Source organism: Schistocerca gregaria, chromosome 1, assembly GCF_023897955.1.
Source record: "Schistocerca gregaria isolate iqSchGreg1 chromosome 1, iqSchGreg1.2, whole genome shotgun sequence".
In the NCBI taxonomy this organism is placed as follows: Eukaryota; Metazoa; Arthropoda; class Insecta; order Orthoptera; family Acrididae; genus Schistocerca; species Schistocerca gregaria.
In genome coordinates, this window is record NC_064920.1 from 334107513 (window position 1) to 334127574 (window position 20062).

Here is a 20062-nt window from a genome sequence, read left to right on the forward strand (position 1 = left end):
TTTCCATTCGTCTGTAAAGAATTCGCGTTAGTATTTTGCAGCCGTGGCTTATTAAACTGATAGTTCGGTAATTTTCACATCTGTCAGCACCTGCTTTCTTTGGGATTGGAATTATTATATTCTTCTTGAAGTCTGAGGGTATTTCGCCTGTCTCATACATCTTGCTCACCAGATGGTAGAGTTTTGTCATGACTGGCTCTCCCAAGGCCGTCAGTAGTTCTAATGGAATGTTGTCTACTCCGGGGGCCTTGTTTCGACTCAGGTCTTTCAGTGCTCTGTCAAACTCTTCACGCAGTATCGTATCTCCCATTTCGTCTTCATCTACATCCTCTTCTATTTCCATAATATTGTCCTCAAGTACATCGCCCTTGTATAAACCTTCTATATATTCCTTCCATCTTTCTGCCTTCCCTTCTTTGCTTTGCTTAGAACTGGGCTGCCATCTGAGCTCTTGATATTCATACACGTGGTTCTCTTCTCTCCAAAGGTCTCTTTAATTTTCCTGTAGGCAGTATCTATCTTACCCCTAGTCAGATAAGCTTCTACATCCTTACATTTGTCCTCTAGCCATCCCTGTTTAGCCATTTTGCACTTCCTGTCGATCTCATTTTTGAGACGTTTGTATTCCTTTTTGCCTGCTTCATTTACTGCATTTTTATATTTTCTCCTTTCATCAATTAAATTCAATATTTCTTCTGTTACCCAAGGACTTCTAGCAGCCCTCGTCTTTGTACCTACTTTATCCTCTGCTGCCTTCACTACTACATCCCTCAGAGCTACCCATTCTTTTTCTACTGTATTTCTTTCCCCTATTCCTGTCAATTGTTCCCTTATGCTCTCTCTGAAACTCTGTACAACCTCTGGTTCTTTCAGCTTATCCAGGTCCCATCTCCTTAATTTCCCACATTTTTGCAGTTTCTTCAGTTTTAATCTACAGGTCATAACCAATAGATTGTGGTCAGAGTCCACATCTGCCCCTGGAAATGTCTTACAACTTAAAACCTGGTTCCTAAATCTCTGTCTTACCATTATATAATCTATCTGATACCTTTTAGTATCTCCAGGATTCTTCCACGTATACAACCTTCTTTCATGATTCTTAAACCAAGTGTTAGCTATGATTAAGTTGTGCTCTGTGCAAAATTCTACTAGGCGGCTTCCTCTTTCATTTCTTAGCCCCAATCCATATTCACCTACTATGTTTCCTTCTCTCCCTTTCCCTACACTCGAATTCCAGTCACCCATTACTATTAAATTTTCGTCTCCCTTCACTATCTGAATAATTTCCTTTATTTCATCGTACATTTCTTCAATTTCTTCATCATCTGCAGAGCTAGTTGGCATATAAACTTGTACTACTGTAGTAGGTGTGGGCTTCGTATCTATCTTGGCCACAATAATGCGTTCACTATGCTGTTTGTAGTAGCTTACCCGCATTCCTATTTTCCTATTCATTATTAAACCTACTCCTGCATTACCCCTATTTGATTTTGTGTTTATAACCCTGTAGTCACCTGACCAGAAGTCTTGTTCCTCCTGCCACCGAACTTCACTAATTCCCACTAGATCTAACTTTAACCTATCCATTTCCCTTTTTAAATTTTCTAACCTACCTGCCCGATTAAGGGATCTGACATTCCACGCTCCGATCCGTAGAACGCCAGTTTTCTTTCTCCTGATAACGACATCCTCCTGAGTAGTCCCCGCCCGGAGATCCGAATGGGGGACTATTTTACCTCCGGAATATTTTACCCAAGAGGATGCCATCATCATTTAATCATACAGTAAAGCTGCATGTCCTCGGGAAAAATTACGGCTGTAGTTTCCCCTTGCTTTCAGCCGTTCGCAGTACCAGCACAGCAAGGCCGTTTTGGTTAATGTTGCAAGGCCAGATCAGTCAATCATCCAGACTGTTGCCCCTGCAACTACTGAAAAGGCTGCTGCCCCTCTTCAGGAACCACACGTTTGTCTGGCCTCTCAACAGATACCCCTCCGTTGTGGTTGCACCTACGGTACGGCCATCTGTATCGCTGAGGCACGCAAGCCTCCCCACCAACGGCAAGGTCCATGGTTCATGGGGGGAAGTTTTGCTGCCCAATTACCGAAAATCATCTACTACTTTTAATGTCTCATTTCCTAACCTAATTACATCTGCATCCCCTGATTTAATGCAACTACATTCCATTTTATTTTTGTTGATGATCATCTTATATCCTCTTTCTAAGACATTGTCCATTCAGTTCAACTGCTTTTTTTAAGACCTTGTCCGTTTAGTTCAACAGCTCTTCTTCTGTAAAAAAACAAAAAAGACTAACTACTCCTCAGCATATTTTGCTGTATATGACCGAATTTCTATGTCATCGTCAGGCTGAAAGTTTCTGTTTCTTCTCATTGAGACTTAATTCCCTTTCTCTCCTTGGTTTCCATTACTGCTTAGTCAGTCTACAAATTGAATGACATTAGACGTATCCTACAACCCTGTCCGACTTCATTCTCAACATTTGATTCCCTTTCATGTTCTTTTACTCTTTAACTGTAGTCTGGTTTGTGTAACAGTTGTAAATAATTTTTCCCTCCATGCATTTTATCCCTACTACTTTCATAATTTCAAAAAGTCCATGAGGTGGTCATTTTGGTCTATTTTTATGTCTTGAAATAAGACTAGATCTGTTGCGTCTCTATATAATCCTAACAGAACGTTAGCTTTCCAAAAATTACGTTTCATTTTACAGACTAGTGACCGATATAACTACGTGAAGCTCCTTGAGACAGCACTATGATTCTGTTGTTAGCAAATTAAAATTCCTTGTTTCGAGGGGCATCTCTACAGGCTACATCCGCTTTTGACCTAATTCACCAAATGTTATTCTTTTATGTGACTGAGAGATTCGGTATATAAATTTCCGGCATAGCGTAACTAGCAGACCCGGTAATGCTTTGAAATTGCTAGATATGTATGGGAATTGGGTATACGTCCTAATCTCCTTCTCTCCCCGTCTCTCTATCCATCTCCCCCTTCTCCTCCATCTCTCTGTATATCACTTCCTCCATCCTCTGTCCATCACCTCCTCCCCCTCTCTGACTTCATCTTCTGCTCCCCTTCTCTCTGTCCATCTCCTACTTCCTCCTCTTTGTATCACTTTCTTCCCTCCACCTCCCCCCCCCCCCCCTGTTCACTTACTCTTCCATCCCCCCCTCAACTCCTCTCTCTGACATTGTTTATTGGTATCGCTAAAGAAATCTTGATTGGGAATTGAAGTCGCTTGAAATGAATGGATAAATCGGTTGGGATCACTGGTATATGAGGCATTAGAAAGACCTCTGCAGCTGCTGGATCTTTGAGGATAGTGGCTTCAGTAACAGTATTTCGCATAGTTTTAATCTACGAACGCGTGGGATTACAAAGGTTCGGATGATTTAGTTTCCGTAGGACTACTGTAACCATAATCCGATAAGCCATAAATAAAACATTCCTCTGTTCTGTTAAAACACACTAGAGGAAGGAAAAAAACAGCCCACTGTTGAGTTTACAATTTTTGTTTGAAATCATACATAAGGAAAGAGAAGATGTGTGAGAGAAAGAATCTGTCTAATGGTTTAAATGCTCTGCTATCGTGGTTAAAACTGATTATGAGAAAGAAAACGAAATCGGACATTTTCATAGCACAGCACAACATTCGGTTTTTCGCAGTATGTTCTAACAGAAAACCTGCACATTGTTCCTTAAAAAATACGTACGTAGCCTATGTCTATATGAGTGTTTATTAGAATATCACGAAAAAAATTGAAGTAAATCGGTCAAACCTTTTTCGAGATTTTTGGTAACAATGGTTTAAACAACACATGGCTTTTATATAGTAGTATGGATTTTTATTGTTTTCTGGTCTTTGCAGGTTGATATGCTGCACGCCGTGACAGCCAACTTCCTGGGCGACAATCTGCAGTGCTGGATGCAGATCCAGGTAGGAAAGGGCCCGTGGGCATCAGAGGTGTCTGGTATCGTCAAGATCGGCCAGACCATGACCATGGTGCTGGCCATCAAGGACGACGAGAACAAGTTCGACATGCTGGTGCGCAACTGCGTGGCCCACGACGGTAAACGCGCGCCCATCCAGCTGGTGGATCAGTACGGCTGCGTCGTCAGGCCCAAGATCATGTCGCGCTTCCAGAAAATCAAGAACTTTGGCCCGTCCGCCTCCGTCGTCTCCTTCGCCTACTTCCAGGCCTTCAAGTTCCCAGACTCCATGAACGTGCACTTCCAGTGCGTCATACAGGTGGGTAACACGGCAGTACCTGATGCCATTTCAGTCGCTTTTGACAGCTGTAAACGCTATAATATGCAGCCCAGTTACATACAGTGAATGTTTAACAACTGGACGTTTATAGGCGATCCACAGTGTAACAAATACAGTTACGACACTCTTGCTCATTGTTATTTTACACTGCGATAGAAGCGCGACAAACAGTGAATAAGCTACACTGATGAATGCAAATAGTACCGTTTATTTCGAATCGTAACATGGCTTGCACAAAGGGAGCATTTGTGCATTCGTAGCATAATAAATTACACAAATAACAAATAGAAGATAAGGCATTTTCATACTATGGACATCGAAAAGGTCACAAGGGATATGAATGACCACATTACAGTATTGTTTAGTTTCCATTTTTTTGTTACGTACAGACGATTGCTGAAGAATAACGTTACTTTGTAAGAATAAGAAATAAATATCAAACAGTAGAAGCCCGCATCTCGTGGTCGTGCGGTAGCGTTCTCGCTTCCCATGCCCGGGTTCCCGGGTTCGATTCCCGGCGGGGTCAGGGATTTTCTCTGCCTCGTGATGGCTGGGTGTTGTGTGCTGTCCTTAGGTTAGTTAGGTTTAAGTAGTTCTAAGTTCTAGGGGACTGATGACCATAGTGTTAAGTCCCATAGTGCTCAGAGCAGAGATGAATTGCAGAAAGACGTCGTATATTTACACATTAACACGGAGTTTTGTTCATTGTGCTTGGAAACAATACAGCTTATGAATGCGTAAAATACCTACATTATTTAGTGTCCACATGAGCCATCGTAACAGTAGGTGAAGAGAAAACTACAACACAGTCTTCGTAATGAAACGAACTCAAGATGACCCTGTCCCACAATTGCTGTTACATTATAGCCATAATCGGTAGAATTTTTCAATAGAGCAATATTTTGAAGAATAGGTAATTGTATTACACAAATATTCATAAAATGTATACTCGACTGGACGGCAACAATGAACAAATCTTTAGACTTCTTGTAGAATTATTTCGTGTCAGAGAAAGTACCCGTCCTAAGAATAGTCAGCAACAAAAATAAAGTCTTCTTAAAGATGAAATGCTGTGCTTGTATAGTCTTGTTTTCAGTGAAATAAGTTGAAATTCTATGTAATTTCGAGAATATTTCCTTTAAAGATAATACAGCTTACGTCATCTCATTCATGAGTTTGGGTTCTGTTTACATTTATTTTGTGATTCTTCAGGTCCTCTGGTGTCTTACATTTATTTTGTGATTCTTCAGGTCCTCTGGTGTCTTATTAACACTTGGGACGCAAAAATAGCATAACTATTTCGCAAATTAAGCAAAATGTTAAAAACAAACATTAATCAGTACTGCTTGTTGTGTACGGCAACCTCTGTTCACAGAATGTTTTAAAATCGATGAGGTGGCGCAGATAAGTGGCGAATTCGACCACGTGGAATAGATCGGATGTGATCAGTTGTGTGATCAGCACGTTCTTTTGTTTCAACAAGCTTCGATGTTTATTGAGGCATCTCAAGAGCTCAGTATGCATTAACTTAATTGTCACGACGGTTAGGATTATTTCCTGAACCAGTGGCACGTTTTGTAATGTGAAACACTATCGTGACGCAGTCGATTGCCGCGCGGGGTAGCCGTGCGACCTAAGGCGCCTTGCCACGGTTCGCGCGGCTTCTCCCCGTCGGACGTTCGTGTTCCCCCTTGGGCATGGGTGTGTGTGTTGTCCTTACCACAAGTTAGTTTACGTTTTATTAAAAAGTGTGTAACCCTAGGGACCGCTGACCTCAGCAGTTTGCTCCCATAGGAACTTACCACAAATTTCCATATTCGGCTACGTAGGACGGTCCTTCTTGCGAAGGTATCAAGCATGTAATGAACCTCAGGGTAGAATTTTTGAAAATATGTTGCAAGTTTAATCTAATATACCCTTAATAACATATTACTTTTGTAGAGTTATTATTACTGATTCTCTGAACAAATTGGAAATTTGTGATAAGTTATAGGATCAAACAACTAAGGTCATCGGTCCCTAGGCTTACACACTACTTAATCTAACTTAAACTAACTTACGCTAAGGACAACACACACTCCCAGCCCCAAGGGAGGACTCGAACCTCCGACGAGGGAAGCCGCACGAACTGTGGCGAGGCGGCCCTAGACCGCACGGCTACCCCGTGTGACATTCTCTGAACATTATAAACGTTTCATGTGCATATGTGCATAAACGACGCAAGCAAAATATTTTCTTCCGGGAACAACAAAAACAAGCCCTCTCTGGGTAAAACTTTAAGTTTTTTCGGTGTTTTTAGAATGACGTTGCCGAGCTATGGGAACACTTTTAGACACAAAATGGTGCCGCATCTGTAGAAAAAAATCTGTTCGTGCCCTGAGCGTAGATAACTCGGGGAGCTTAAATGGCAATCCCTGGAGGAAGAAGAAGAGGGCGGCCGGAGTGTCCGAGCCGTTCTAGGCGCTTCAGTCTGGACCCGCCCGACCGCTACTGTCGTAGGTTAGAATCCTGCCTCGGGCATGGATGTGTGTAATGTCCTTAGGTTAGTTGGGTTTAAGTAGTTCTAAGTTCTAGGGGAGTGATGCACTCAGAAGTTTAGTCCTATAGTGCTCAGAGCCATTTGAACCCTTATGCAATGCGGAATTCACCATTAGATCTCACTTGAGTCGAACCCGCTACTACAAAAGGAGGTGAAAAGTGTTGCCACTAGAGAAGCAGCAACAACACAAACAGGATAGATTAGTGGCTTCGAATGCAGGGTAGTCACTGGATGCCACATGAGTAACAAATCAATGAGAGGCATTAAAATGCTTAAAGCTGCCCACGCCGACAGTTAGTGATGTGACTCTGAACTGGAAACCCGAATGAATAACGACAGCTAAATCAAGACTACACAGACCTCACGTACTGACGGAGAGGGTCAATCCAGGGTGTTGTAATAAATCGCATTAAATCAGCGGAATCACTCGTGTATTCTAAAGCGCCATCAGCAGTCCATCTAGCACAAAGACAGGGCGCACGGAGTTCAAAAGAATGGGGTACACTGGTGGAGCAGTTCCTCAAACGCTGCTAAGCAATGCCTGAGGTGATGCGCAGAGCGACGTTACTTGGCAGAGAATGACTGTAAACGAGTGGTTCGGAGTGATGATTTAAGCTATACCCTGTGCCAACCCGGTAGAAGCGTTTGGGTTTGGCGAATGCCTGGAGAGCTTGACCTGGCAGAACGTATATTGTTAGCAAGGGAGTAAGAGGATGTGCTGTTATGGTATGGATGTGTTTTCGTGGTGAAGGTGTGTTCCCAAATACACTAAATGCGGAAGGATATGAACTCATTTTACAGCACTGTGTATTATAAACAATAGAAAAACAGTTCAGATACGATAGCTGTTTGAACCAGGGTGACAAGGCACCACGTCATAAAACAGCATCTGTAAGCCACTGATGGCCGTACGGTTTAAGGCGCAATGTCACCGATTGCGGGGCCCCTCCCGCCGGAGGTTCGAGTCCTCCCTCGGGTCGGGGACCCGGGTTCGATTCCCGGCCGGGTTTCAGTTTTTCTCTGCCCGTGAACTAGGTATTAGTATTGTCCTCATCATTCAGTCACCATTAGTATAAATGGCTAAAGTGGACTGTGTATAGATTGGGAATTTGTACGGGCCCTGATGACCACGCAGTTGACCGCCCCACAAACAAAACATCATCTTCACCTCCCTCGAGCATGGGTGTGTGTTTTATTCTTAGCATAAGTTAGTTTAAGTCAGTTTAAGTAGTGTGCAAGTCTAAAACCTTAGTAGTTTGGTCCCATAGGAATTCACACACATTTGAACATTAAGCCAGTGGCTTCGGGGCAATACCATCACTGAAATGGACTGGCCTGCCCGGAGTCCCGACCAGAATCAAATGGAACATCTTTGGGATGAGTTAGAGTCCGCCTCAGATCCCAGCGCCCAACATCATTGGTTTCGGCTGTTGAGGAGAGTGGGCTGCCATTCTTCCACAGGCGTTCAAGTACACCATTGAAAGAGACCCCAGAAGTGTTCAAACCGTCTTAAAGTTGAAGGATGGGCCCACTAAAAACTAATGTCCACTAATATGTGTCCCATGCGGATTTTCGCGGATGATGCTGCAGTATACAGAGAAGTTTCAGCATTAAAAAATTGCAGCGAAATGCAGAAAGATCTGCAGCGGATAGATACTTGCTGCGGGGAGTGGCAACTGACACTTAACATAGACAAATGTAATGTATTGCAAATACATAGAAAAAAGGATCCTTTATTGATATGATATGATAGCGGAACAAACACTGGTAGCTGTTACTTCTGTAAAATATCTGGGAGTATGCGTACGGAAAGGTCATGAATTGGAATGAGTATACAAAATTAATTGTTGGTCAAGTGAGTGCCAGGTTGAGATTCATTGGGAGAGTCCTTAGAAAATGTAGTCCATCAACAAAGGAGGTGGCTTACAAAACACTCGTTCGACCCATACTTGAGTATTGCTCATCAGTGTAGGATCCGTACCAAGTCGGGTTGACAGAGGAGATAGAGAAGATCCAAAGAAGAGCGGCGCGTTTCGTCACAGGGTTATTTGGTAAGTGTGATAGCGTTACGGAGATGTTTAGCAAACTCAAATGGCAGACTCTGCAAGAGAGGTGCTCTGGATCGCGATGTAGCTTGCTGTCCAGGTTTCGAGAGGGTGCGTTTCTGGATGAGGTATCGAATATATTGCTTCCTCCTACTTATACCACCAGAGGAGATCACGAATGTAAAATTAGAGAGATTCGAGCGCGCACCGAGGCTTTCCGGCAGTCGTTCTTCCTGCGAACTATACGCGACTGGAACAGGAAAAGGAGGTAATGACAATGGCACGTAAAGTGCCCTCCGCCACACATCGTTTGGTGGCTTGTGGAGTATAAATGTAGATGCAGATGCAGATATTTTTGATCAGATAGTGTACAGAATTTTAGTGTATCTTGTGACTATGTGGAATATCAGTACCAAGAGTGACACCAACATTTTAAAGCATGAGACGATCACGCGTGCGTGATACTGGTATGGTAGCCCCTGCTGCTCCTTTTGAGTTGGATGTTTTCTTGGTTTCACACGACTTTCTGGAAGTTTGAATGTACACGCTGTTGTTCCGCAGGTGTGCCGCTACAACTGCCCCGAGCCCAAGTGCGGCGGAGGCCTGTCTGGAGAGTACGGCCCGCCGTCTCTGGGCGCCGAGTACGGCGCGCCGCTGCCGCTGCCGGGCGCCGAGTACGGTCCTCCGCCGCCGCTGCCGCCGTCGCTGGGCGAGTACGGGCTGCCAGCCGCCGCCTTCCCCGACCCGCGCCACCCCTCCGGCCCGGCCGGCGCCTTCTCGGAGCCCAAGCCCGACGTGGTGCCCGCGCCGCAGCCGCAGGCGTCGGCCCAGCAGGGCGCGCCCGCCTCCTCCACGTCCAACCCGGCCACCACGGGCAACCAGCAGCCCAATTCGGGCGGCAACCAGCAGCCGCCGTCGTCGCCCGCCCCCAACGACAACGAGGTGCACCTGCCGCCGCCGCCCCCACCTGGCTACCAGAACGCCTACACCACCGTCAAGAGGAAGGGCACCGGCGGCAGCGTCGTCGACGAGCTGGAAGGCAACCTGGCCACCCTCGGAGGCCGGCCGCGCTCCGTCGAGCTGGAGCTGCTGCACGGCGCGCGTCGCCGCAGGGCCGCCACCCAGGAGCTCGACGTCAACACCAGCCGCGTCATACAGGTGCGCTCGCCCCCACACGTTTGCCTCCGACCACTGTCACCCATATTTAAAAGGAATGTGACTTGAACACTGCAACCATTCACAAGTACGATGTAAACAGCTTATTAATCAGGGAAATACATTTCCTTAACACTTTCACTACCACTGGGACGTATGTGTTAACAGCGAACCAGTAAGAATTTGCTGCAGGTTGTTGCTAATAATTGATATCTCATTGGTAAAGAGATGCTTACCAATGGTTTGCAAAAGTCTTACAATTACAGCTTACACCTGCAGGTTGTCAGGTTCCAGTGAGATCGCCGAAGTTAAGCGCTATCGGGCGTGGTCCCTTGGATGGGTGACCATCCAGGCCGCTATGCGCTGTTGCCATTTTTCGGGGTGCACTCAGCTTCGTGATGCCAGTTGAGGAGCTACTCGACCGAATAGCAGCGGCTCCGCTCAAGAATACCATCTTACGACCGGGAGAGCGGTGTGCTGACCTCACGCCCCTCCTATCAGCGTCCTCCACGGAGGATGACACGGCGGTCGGATGGTCCCGGTAGGCCACTCGTGGTCTGAAGACGGAGTACCTGCGGGTTGTGCCGTCTACAAGTTTCACTGTAAACACCTGCTCCGCCCCGAATTGTCGCACAGAATTAGTTCGCGCCTGCAATAGGCAACCCAGTGAACAGATTTGCAAAGCGGACTGCTGCCATGCCCACCCGAACAATTCGTGTCAGTGAACTGCTCGCAATTATTGACTTTTGCGCCGTCACAAATGGAGCTGTATTGAACACATACAATTTGATTTAAAACCTTGGAAAGATGTGTGTCTGTTTCCTGTATGTCTTGTAATTATTGCACGGTCAACTTTTGAAACCCTCCGGGGCACTTACGAATAATCACGTAAGTCCAGCCCCTCCCGTATCTCGAAACAAAACAGCGGGGAATATTTTTTTTCCTACTGTTATTTCTGTCTACGACGTTAATTGTAATAATCACACATGAATATCATTCAGTACGAAAAAAAATGGCAGTGAAACGATTAATGAGTCCGCGATCATTTTGGATATTCTAATCCTTTAATATACATTGAAGTGACAAACGTCCATGGAATACCTCCTAATATCGCATCGGACCTCCTTTTACCAAGCGTAGTGCAGCACCCCGACGTGGCGTGGACTCAAAAAGTCGTTGGAAGTCCCCAACACAAATATTGAGCCAAGTTCCCTTTAAAGCCATCTGTAACTGCGAAAATGTTTCCGGGGCAGGATTTTATGCACAGACTGACTTCTCCATTGTTTACTATAAAGTTCGATGGGTGGCCAAATCATTCACACGAATTGTCCAGAATGTTCTTCAAATCAATCGCCAACAATTGTGGCCAGCGACATGGTGCATTGTCCTCCTAAAAAATCCTATAGTTGTTTGTGAACGTGAAGTTCATGAATGGCTGTATCTAAGCAGCCGAACATTTCCAGCCAATGATCGGTTCATTTGGACCAGAGGACCTAGACCACTCCATGTAAACACGGAGCACACCATTATGGTGCCACTACCAGTTTATACAGTCACTTGTTGACAACTTGAGTCCGTGGCTTCGTGGGGTCTGCGCCACTCTCGAAGCATACCATGAGCTCATATCAACTGAAATCGGGACTCATCTGAACAGACCAAAGTATTCCGCTCGTCTATAGTCCAACCGATATAGTCACGATCCCACGACAGGCGCTACAGGCGATGTCGTGCTGTTAGCAGAGGCATTCGTGTCTATCGTCTGCTTACATAGTCCATTATCGACAAATTTCGCCGCAACGTCCTAACGGGTGCGTTCGTCGAACGTCCCACATTGATATCAAGAGGTTGTTTCACGCGTTGTTGCTTGTCTGTTAGCACTGACAACCCTACGCAAACGCATCTGCTCTCGGCCGTTAAGTGAAGGCCACCGGCCACTGTGTTATTCGTGTGAGAAGTAATGCCTGAAATTTGTTATTCTCGGCGCACTTTTGACACTGTGGATCTCCGAAAAATGAATTCCCTAACAATATCCGAAGTGGAATATACCGTGCGTCTAGCTCCAACTGCCATTGCACCTTCGTTGTCTCCTGCGGCCACAATTACGTCGCTAACAATTTCACATGAATCAGCTGAGTAGAAATGATAGCTCCGCTAATGGACTGCGCTTTTATACCTTGTGTACGCGATAATACCGTCATATGTATGTGTGCATGTCGCTATCCCATGATTTTTGTCATCTCATTGTATTTCTGTATTTATAACGTGTGTTTCGGCTGTTGCTGTCATCAGATCAAATATTATAACTTGTAAAACAATTTCATTTTATATCAGTAACACCAGCTGCTAAGTGAGCGGCCAATTCCTCTACTATGGCTGACGTCCCACTTACGCATAGGTGTTATTGATTCACGCTGTACATTCTTTTAACACATTCTAAGTTATTATACGATGATGGCAGTGGCCGAAACGTCGTTATAACTACAGAAATATATTTAATAGTCTAGGTAGTTCTATTCACAAAATATATTTACATTTACTTTTAACCATTAACAGTTTCCGATTTTTTAAAACGCCCTTGTCAGATGCTTCTTACACGCTTTAATGCTGAGGCCTCACTTTGTAGTTGTTATCTGTTTGGTGCTACAGAACCATTAATTTTATTTACTTAGAGCTCATTAAGTATATAAAAAGCATTTGTAGTTTTTGGAATCATGCGGAAAATGATCAAATAACACGTAATTTCACAAAAATTTACGTGATGGATGGTCATTAGCAACACTTCCATCTAACATTTGTGTTGTATATTCATAAATTTCATAGTGTTAAATAACGTGTTCTCTACACAAATACTATGCAATTATCGGTTTAAGGAACACTATTATCAGTTTTGAGAAAGCACCCACTGTGATCCGCATTTACAAAACGTGTCCCACCTTTGCATGACTAACCAAAAAAAAAAAAAGGCTTTATGTTACAGATACTGTAAAAAGTACATATGAATAATAAAATAGGTAATTGCCAAAAAAGATAAAACTGAATTAAATATCAAATAGGAAGTTACCTTATGTAGAATAATTTTATAATTACTAGTTTAACATTGTGAGGAATAAAATAAGATCAAAAACATTGTATCAGTGAGGATAGAACCTGAGCCAACAAAGTGTCTTTTAGTGAAGTTGACCACTGCACCACGGTGCCAATACATGAAGTATTGCTCAAGAATCCGCGACACTGTACTTGCAAATCCTTAGAGAGAGTTTTACTTTTGCTGTGGCTCACTCAGGCGAAATATTCGAAGACCTTGAAAAGGGAATCTACTTGCTCCTGCTCACATAGATTGAGCCAAATTAGTGAGCCCCGTCCCACGCCTTCCCCCTGTCAGATTTAAATTTGGAGTAGATTTACCTAACTCTTTCACTCTCACTTTCCCCTCCAAAGCTCTACTGGAAAGAACTTCTTCAGCAGGTCATCTACAGAATTCGCCATATTGCTTGCACAATACTTTACACAAGCCCTTAGAGCCAGCATGGATGACATCACCTCAGAACATGCGCAGCCGAAAACTTATCGTGGAGAGAACGCTACAAAACATGTTTTCTTCAATTTTATTTGCGTACCGGAACGCGTTCAAACAGAAACAGAGTAAACTTAGTTCGATTTCCAGCTTGCAACCAAAGAGAAATGGCATAACTTTAGTACAGTATTCACAGTGTGCCGTAGCACATTAGGACATGATAACTAGTCGCCAGTGGTCTGAGCATACTGTTAATTCAATGGAGTAATTGACTGACTTTTTGTCTGATGAGTTTCTGACAAAATTCCAGCTGAGGTGAACATGCAAAACATAACTGACAAAAAAAACAGTATCAGATAAGATGGAAAGGACACACATGTGCCAGATGCAAAAATCACGAAAAGTAAAACGATATATAGCCAGTGCCAAAAGATGTTAAGCAACACTAATCAATGGATGGCCTGATCAGTTTCGAAGGAGACGGAACAGACCAAAAGGCCCACCACCTCCTGATAATGGTCATGGTGGTGATGATAAAGCACTCCGTCTTCAGGCCGCGAGTGGCCTACCGGGACCATCCGACCGTCGTATCATTCTTAGTGGAGGATGCGGATAGGAGGGTCGTGGGGTCAGCACACCGCTCTCCCGATCGTTATGATGGTATTCTCGACCGGTCCAGTAGCTCCTCAATTGGCATCACGAGGCTGAGTGTACCCCGAAAAATGGCAACAGCGCATGGTGACGTTGATGGTCACGCATCCAAGGCGTTCAATACAGTTCCCTACAGTCGTTTAACGAATAAAGTAAGAGCATATGGAGTGTCAGACCAATTGTGTGATTGGATTGAAGAGTTCCTAGATAACAGAACGCAGCATGTCATTCTCCGAAGTAAGAGTGATTTCAGGTGTGCCGCAGGGGAATGTCATAGGACCGTTGCTATTCACAATATACATAAATGACCTGGTGGATGACATCGGAAGTTCACTGAGACTTTTTGCGGATGATGCTGTGGTATATCGAGAGTTTGTAACAATGGAAAATTGTACTGAAATGCAGGAGGATGTGCAGCGAATTGACGCATGGTGCAGGGAATGGCAATTGAATCTCAATGTAGACAAGTGTAATGTGCTGCGAATACGTAGAAAGAAAGATCCTTTATCATTTAGCTACAGTATAGCAGGTCAGCAACTGGAAGCAGGTAATTCCATAGATTATCTGGGAGTAGGCATTAGGAGTGATTTAAAATGGAATAATCATATCAAATTGATCGTCGGTAAAGCAGATGCCAGACTGAGATTCATTGGAAGAATCCTAAGGAAATGCAATTCGAAAACAAAGGAAGTAGGTTACAGTACGCTTGTTCGCCCACTGCTTTAATACTGCTGAGCAGTGTGGGCTCCGTACCAGATACAGTTGATAGAAGAGATAGAGGAGACCCAACGGAGAGCAGCGCGCTTCGTTACAGGATCATTTAGTAATCGCGAAAGCGTTACGGAGATGATGGATAAACTCCAGGGGAAGACTCTGCTGGAGAGACGTTCAGTAGCTCGGTACGGGCTTTTGTTGAAGTTTCGAGAACATACCTTCACCGAAGATTCAAGCAGTATATTGCTCCCTCCTACGTATATCTCGCAAAGAGACCTTGGGGATAAAATCAGAGATATTAGAGCCCATACAGAGGCATACCGACAATCCTTTCTACGAACAATACGAGACTGGAATAGAAGGGAGAACCGATAGAGGTACTCAAGGTACCCTCCGCCACACACCGTCAGGTGGCTTGCGGAGTATGGATGTAGATGCACATGTAGAGATCCTAGTGCCGACCACGCCTGACGGCGCTTAACTTCGGTGATCTCACGGGAACCGGTGTAGCCACTGCGGCAAGGCCGTTGATGGTGGCGATGGTGGTGAATATGTTTCACTTTAAGATGTGATTTGGGTAATAATTTTGCTCCCTGTCTCAGGTTGTGGCTCCGGGAGACGTGAACTTCGCTCTGGGCGGATCGGGCTCGACAGCCAACGAGACGGTGGTGATCCAGGCGGCGCCGCGGGCGGCCGACGGCGAGCACATCTGCATGTCGGTGCCCAGCTTCGTGGGCGGCCTGGTGATGCTGCTGCTGCTGCTCGTGGTCGCCTCGCTGGTGGCTGCCTTCCTGTTCGTGCGCGTGCGCGCCATCGACCGCAAGGGCGCCGGCGCCGGATCGTCCGGCCTGGGCTTCGTGCCCTCCGTGTCCGCCTTCCTGCACCGGCCCTCCGCACCTGCGGGACCCTTCGAGCACGCCGCGGAATTCGTCAAGGTCGCCGCGGGCCCCTGTCCCAACTGAGCTCTTCTATCCTGCTCCTAGACGTAACCGCAGCCTCGCTGCCGCCACGTCTCCGCCACCCGCTGGCCCACCTCACCGGTTCTGATGCAGTGGGCAAGTGGGCAGCGTTGTTGTGGGCGTAAATCGACCGCGCTGTCCATCGCTGGAAACCGGCAACGTCGTAACTGGAAGACGAGCCATTTGCAGACCACTTTACACCTCACACAATGGACCATTGCCAGTCTCGTCTGCCTTGTACGAAAAGCCTCATTGAGAATTGTTTGGCAATGAGCACTTTACAGCAATTGAAGAACACGTGACCTCAAGAAGAGAGTGCACTACTGAAGGTTGTGCTGAATAAAAATAAAACACTTTCGCCGTAAGTCAGCTACTACAACGACGACCACAAGTGCGACGGACTGTGTTCACCTGTTTCGCGATGGTTTCCTGCGCTGAGTACTCACTTCTTTCTTTGGCAACAAGTTTTTGGGCTCCCGTCAGTACGGTACATAGTGTTAGGGTCAGGGCAAGCAAAATTGTTGGGATATTTAGCGGTGTGTCCACAAATACAGCGTTTTTTTCTTTAAATAACTCAGGGTATATAGCAGTTTTTAGCTCCAGTTTAGTTCACTGTAAAAGCAAAACATTGGCAGCTTAGAAGGAAGTGAGTAACTCAACGTAGATTTCAGTTACGACGTTGAGGTGGCAGCAAGAGCCCTTACGAACTCATAGGGAAGTGAGATGTGTGGGAAACGTGAAAGTGTGCTGCTCGGATAGCACGGGAAACGTGACTTCCTCGAAAGGATTGCAGTCGTGAGACTCGAAATCCTTTCGGCCTAGGGCTGAAAAGACTGAACTGACCTGTTGCAACTGCCCTACCTTTTGAAAGAGTCTTAGCATTTTACCTGCAGTTAGGCCATTTTAATGGACTTTAAAATGACTTAACGGCAGATCAGTCATTTAATTTAAGACTACCCTAAAATTAAGCACAACCTCATTTTTCAAAATGATTCGTAATTGTGTGTCATTGACACCTTTTCTACTTTTAGTTAGAAAAGCGAGATATTCAGTAAGTCAATATTGCAGACTCTTAATAGTAGTTCTATACAGCGCTGCTGTTACGTGTTATCAGAGTTCATTTTTCCTTTTGTTTTAATCTCCGAGAAAAAAACAACTTCTGTTATTTTTCCAAAAAAAGAAAAAAAATACGAAAGTACATCGATCATTGGATGCGCTTGAATTATCTGCGCTTCCTCCTTAAGATTTTTTCATCCCATTTGATGTTATTCATGCCACTATGACACGTCATTTTTACACGCATTTTATGTAAATCATTACAATGCTCCTATTTATATGAACATAATTTATCGTTTATAATTTAAGTTATTTATACTTTAATTGTAACTAATGACACAACTATTATATATAAGTCAGAACAGTTCAGTAAAACACTCCAGTGTCCAGCTGTTGTTCTCCTATTGACCAAAGTGATACAAGGTTAGCACTCTCTCGTTAAAAATTTTCTAGCTTTCCTAAAGTAATTATTCCAGTAGTAATTACTGAAAAGCATCTAATTATGTATGATTCCGGACATACTTCATATTGTGAGATTTATTACTAGAAAAATCTTTGCCTTTCAAATGTGAAATCTCTCAGGAAGGGACCAATGTAATAGTCAGTGTCCACTATTTTAATCAAAATACATTTTTGTACAGTTTAATCCAAGTGTGTAATTAATATTAACATTTTTAACTTTCCATAAAGGAAGAAACTGTAGTTACAAGGTAACTAAACAAAAGAAACAACGCTCGGTAAATTATAGTGTGGGGAAACAGTGTTTTCCCTACGAAAGTTTACCTTTAATGTTGCTCTGTTGAATTAAGTCAGTATTATCAGTTGAGGAATGTGCGTTGGATATAAAAGAATATGCGTTGAAATAAAGCACTTTTGGCAGATATGTAACTGCCTTGATTATTTGTAACAAGAAGAGGATGACAAAAGTCATCTCCGCATTATATGATAAACCAGAAGAATCTGTGTGTTTACTTTTAATACTGGCACATGAAAATAACTTTTAGAGGGCAAAAATTTCGAATGTTCCTTTTGAATCTATCATGTTCCTGCTCTTACTTGATTCTACCACCATGACTCTTACTTGATGTTTTAACATTAAATTTGTTCCCAGGTGACGTCAATTTTTGTTTGAAAAAGTGACGTTTAAATGTGCCTGAGACAAGAATGTTGTATAATTCTTATGTTGGAAAGACGAAACAGTTTCAGTGTTTATTGTGTTGAGAGAGGTGACGATGACCGAGAGTCTGTGATTTTTGTCAAAAGCTTCGTTTTCTGCCTCAGCGAGAAAACAAAGATATCGAGTGAAGTTGGACTGTGGTAGATGCACTGAGCTCATATTCAGAATGATTCAATTCAACGTCTGCCTTTCTGGATTAAATTGTCAGTGGTTTCTGTAAAACTGTTCAACTGTCTCCTTTGGTGCGGACGCTAGAATGTTCTTCCGCCAAAATCCAGTTTCACCGTCGCAGATGACTGCTCCGACGGCTGGACGCTGAAACTCAAACATTCCATCGCTCATATAGTTAGTGTTCTGCTCTTCAAAGATATAATATAATATATTATAAATAGGCAAAATTCTTAATTCTACCGTTAGTACTGAAGTAAAGACTGGATTAAAGGAGAAACAGATTTAGAAAATTGGATGATATAGTCGGAAACAAATGAGATGCCATTAATTCACTTCTTGGTTGCTAACTGCTATGGTAGATACATGACATTATTTTCAGCGTCGAAGCTTGCTGCACTGTAACTTTTTACCGTCATTTACTACTATGCAGGACTACTTTTAAAAGAGTTGAATATGAACAATGCAATTTACTGTGGGAAATACATCAACATCAGGAAAAACGAAGAAACGATGCCCTATGTCTGTCATAAAGCCTTAAAGGAGTGATGTATAGCTAGATGACTCATGATCGCAGTTGGTAAAACATAGCATAGTTGGTCATCAGTTAACACATTAGACTAACGATGCCTGGTGGTCATGAAATTCAGTATGACATATATCTTATAATCGCGAAATGATCACTAATGCCCTTTCCAGTCTCTAACCTGTACTGTACAAAAGATCATCCATCATTCGTCCTATACTTTATCCATGAATGGCACGGTGAATAAACTTTAATCAGTGGTACCGTGTCAGTTATCCTCTGCCAAGAGTCACTTGCAACGTACATACGTAGTAGTAGAAGCAGACTATGTCGCGTTTAGTACGTGAAGAGCCAAATACTTTTAGGAGAATTATTTTGACAAGTAACGCTTGTATGGTAATCTTTAAGAGCTAAAGCTCCTATAATAAATCAAACGATAGTATTCGGCTAACCAGGGACACTATAAGAATCTGAATATCCCAGCAGCGGGGTTGAAACGTCGGGTGTGTAAACAGAAAATGGCGCAGCCTAACCACCTAGAAGGTATTAGCTTCAAATGAAGATAATATTCATAGGCATTTAATGACGATTTGAACCTTCTTCAGTCCGCCAAAACTCAATATTTCAACGTAACATGGGTTCCACTAGTTTCTAGACGCTTAGAAAGGTAATTACATACGTACTGCCTTGCCTGCCGCCCATTGCTTCAGTTGGAAGATTCTGGTAACAATTGGCTAGCTTTATGTTCCAAACGCGCTTTCGTGTTTCGACCTGTGTGATGAACAAATTATTCATTGATACCATTCAGAATACTTCAAACCCATGCTATACTATCTCTGTCATTTCAGGAAATACTATACTTCTCGAAAATTTAGTTATTGGTAAGACACAATGAAACCATAAAATGATGTCCATCGGCGCGATGCAATTAAAACGTAGCCATTTTCACTCAGTGATTCAACACATCTCACATATCGTTCGTATATGCCAAACACTCCTATTTAGCTAACACTAGAGTGTTAGCTAAATAGGAGTGTCGAGTGTCTGGAATATACACTCAAGGAAATTGAAATAAGAACACCGTGAATTCATTGTCCCAGGAAGGGGAAACTTTATTGACACATTCCTGGGGTCAGATACATCACATGATCACACTGACAGAACCACAGGCACATAGACACATGCAACAGAGCATGCACAATGTCGGCACTAGTACAGTGTATATCCACCTTTCACAGCAATGCAGGCTGCTATTCTTCCATG

At 43.7% G+C, this 20062-nt stretch overlaps 1 protein-coding gene across 2 annotated transcripts in view; it reads left to right on the top strand.

Annotated features, from left to right (window-relative positions):
• The window catches only part of LOC126344305 (uncharacterized), a 125110-nt gene extending 107299 nt beyond the window's left edge, over positions 1–17811 (top strand). For both annotated transcript variants that reach the window (XM_050002009.1, XM_050002010.1), the window contains exons 5-7: positions 3894–4274; positions 9441–10037; positions 15516–17811. In XM_050002009.1, the coding sequence (XP_049857966.1) occupies positions 3894–4274; positions 9441–10037; positions 15516–15875 (1338 nt within the window). In that variant the 3' untranslated portion in view covers positions 15876–17811. The remainder of the gene's footprint in view (positions 1–3893; positions 4275–9440; positions 10038–15515) is intronic.
• The last annotated feature ends 2251 nt before the right edge of the window (positions 17812–20062 follow it).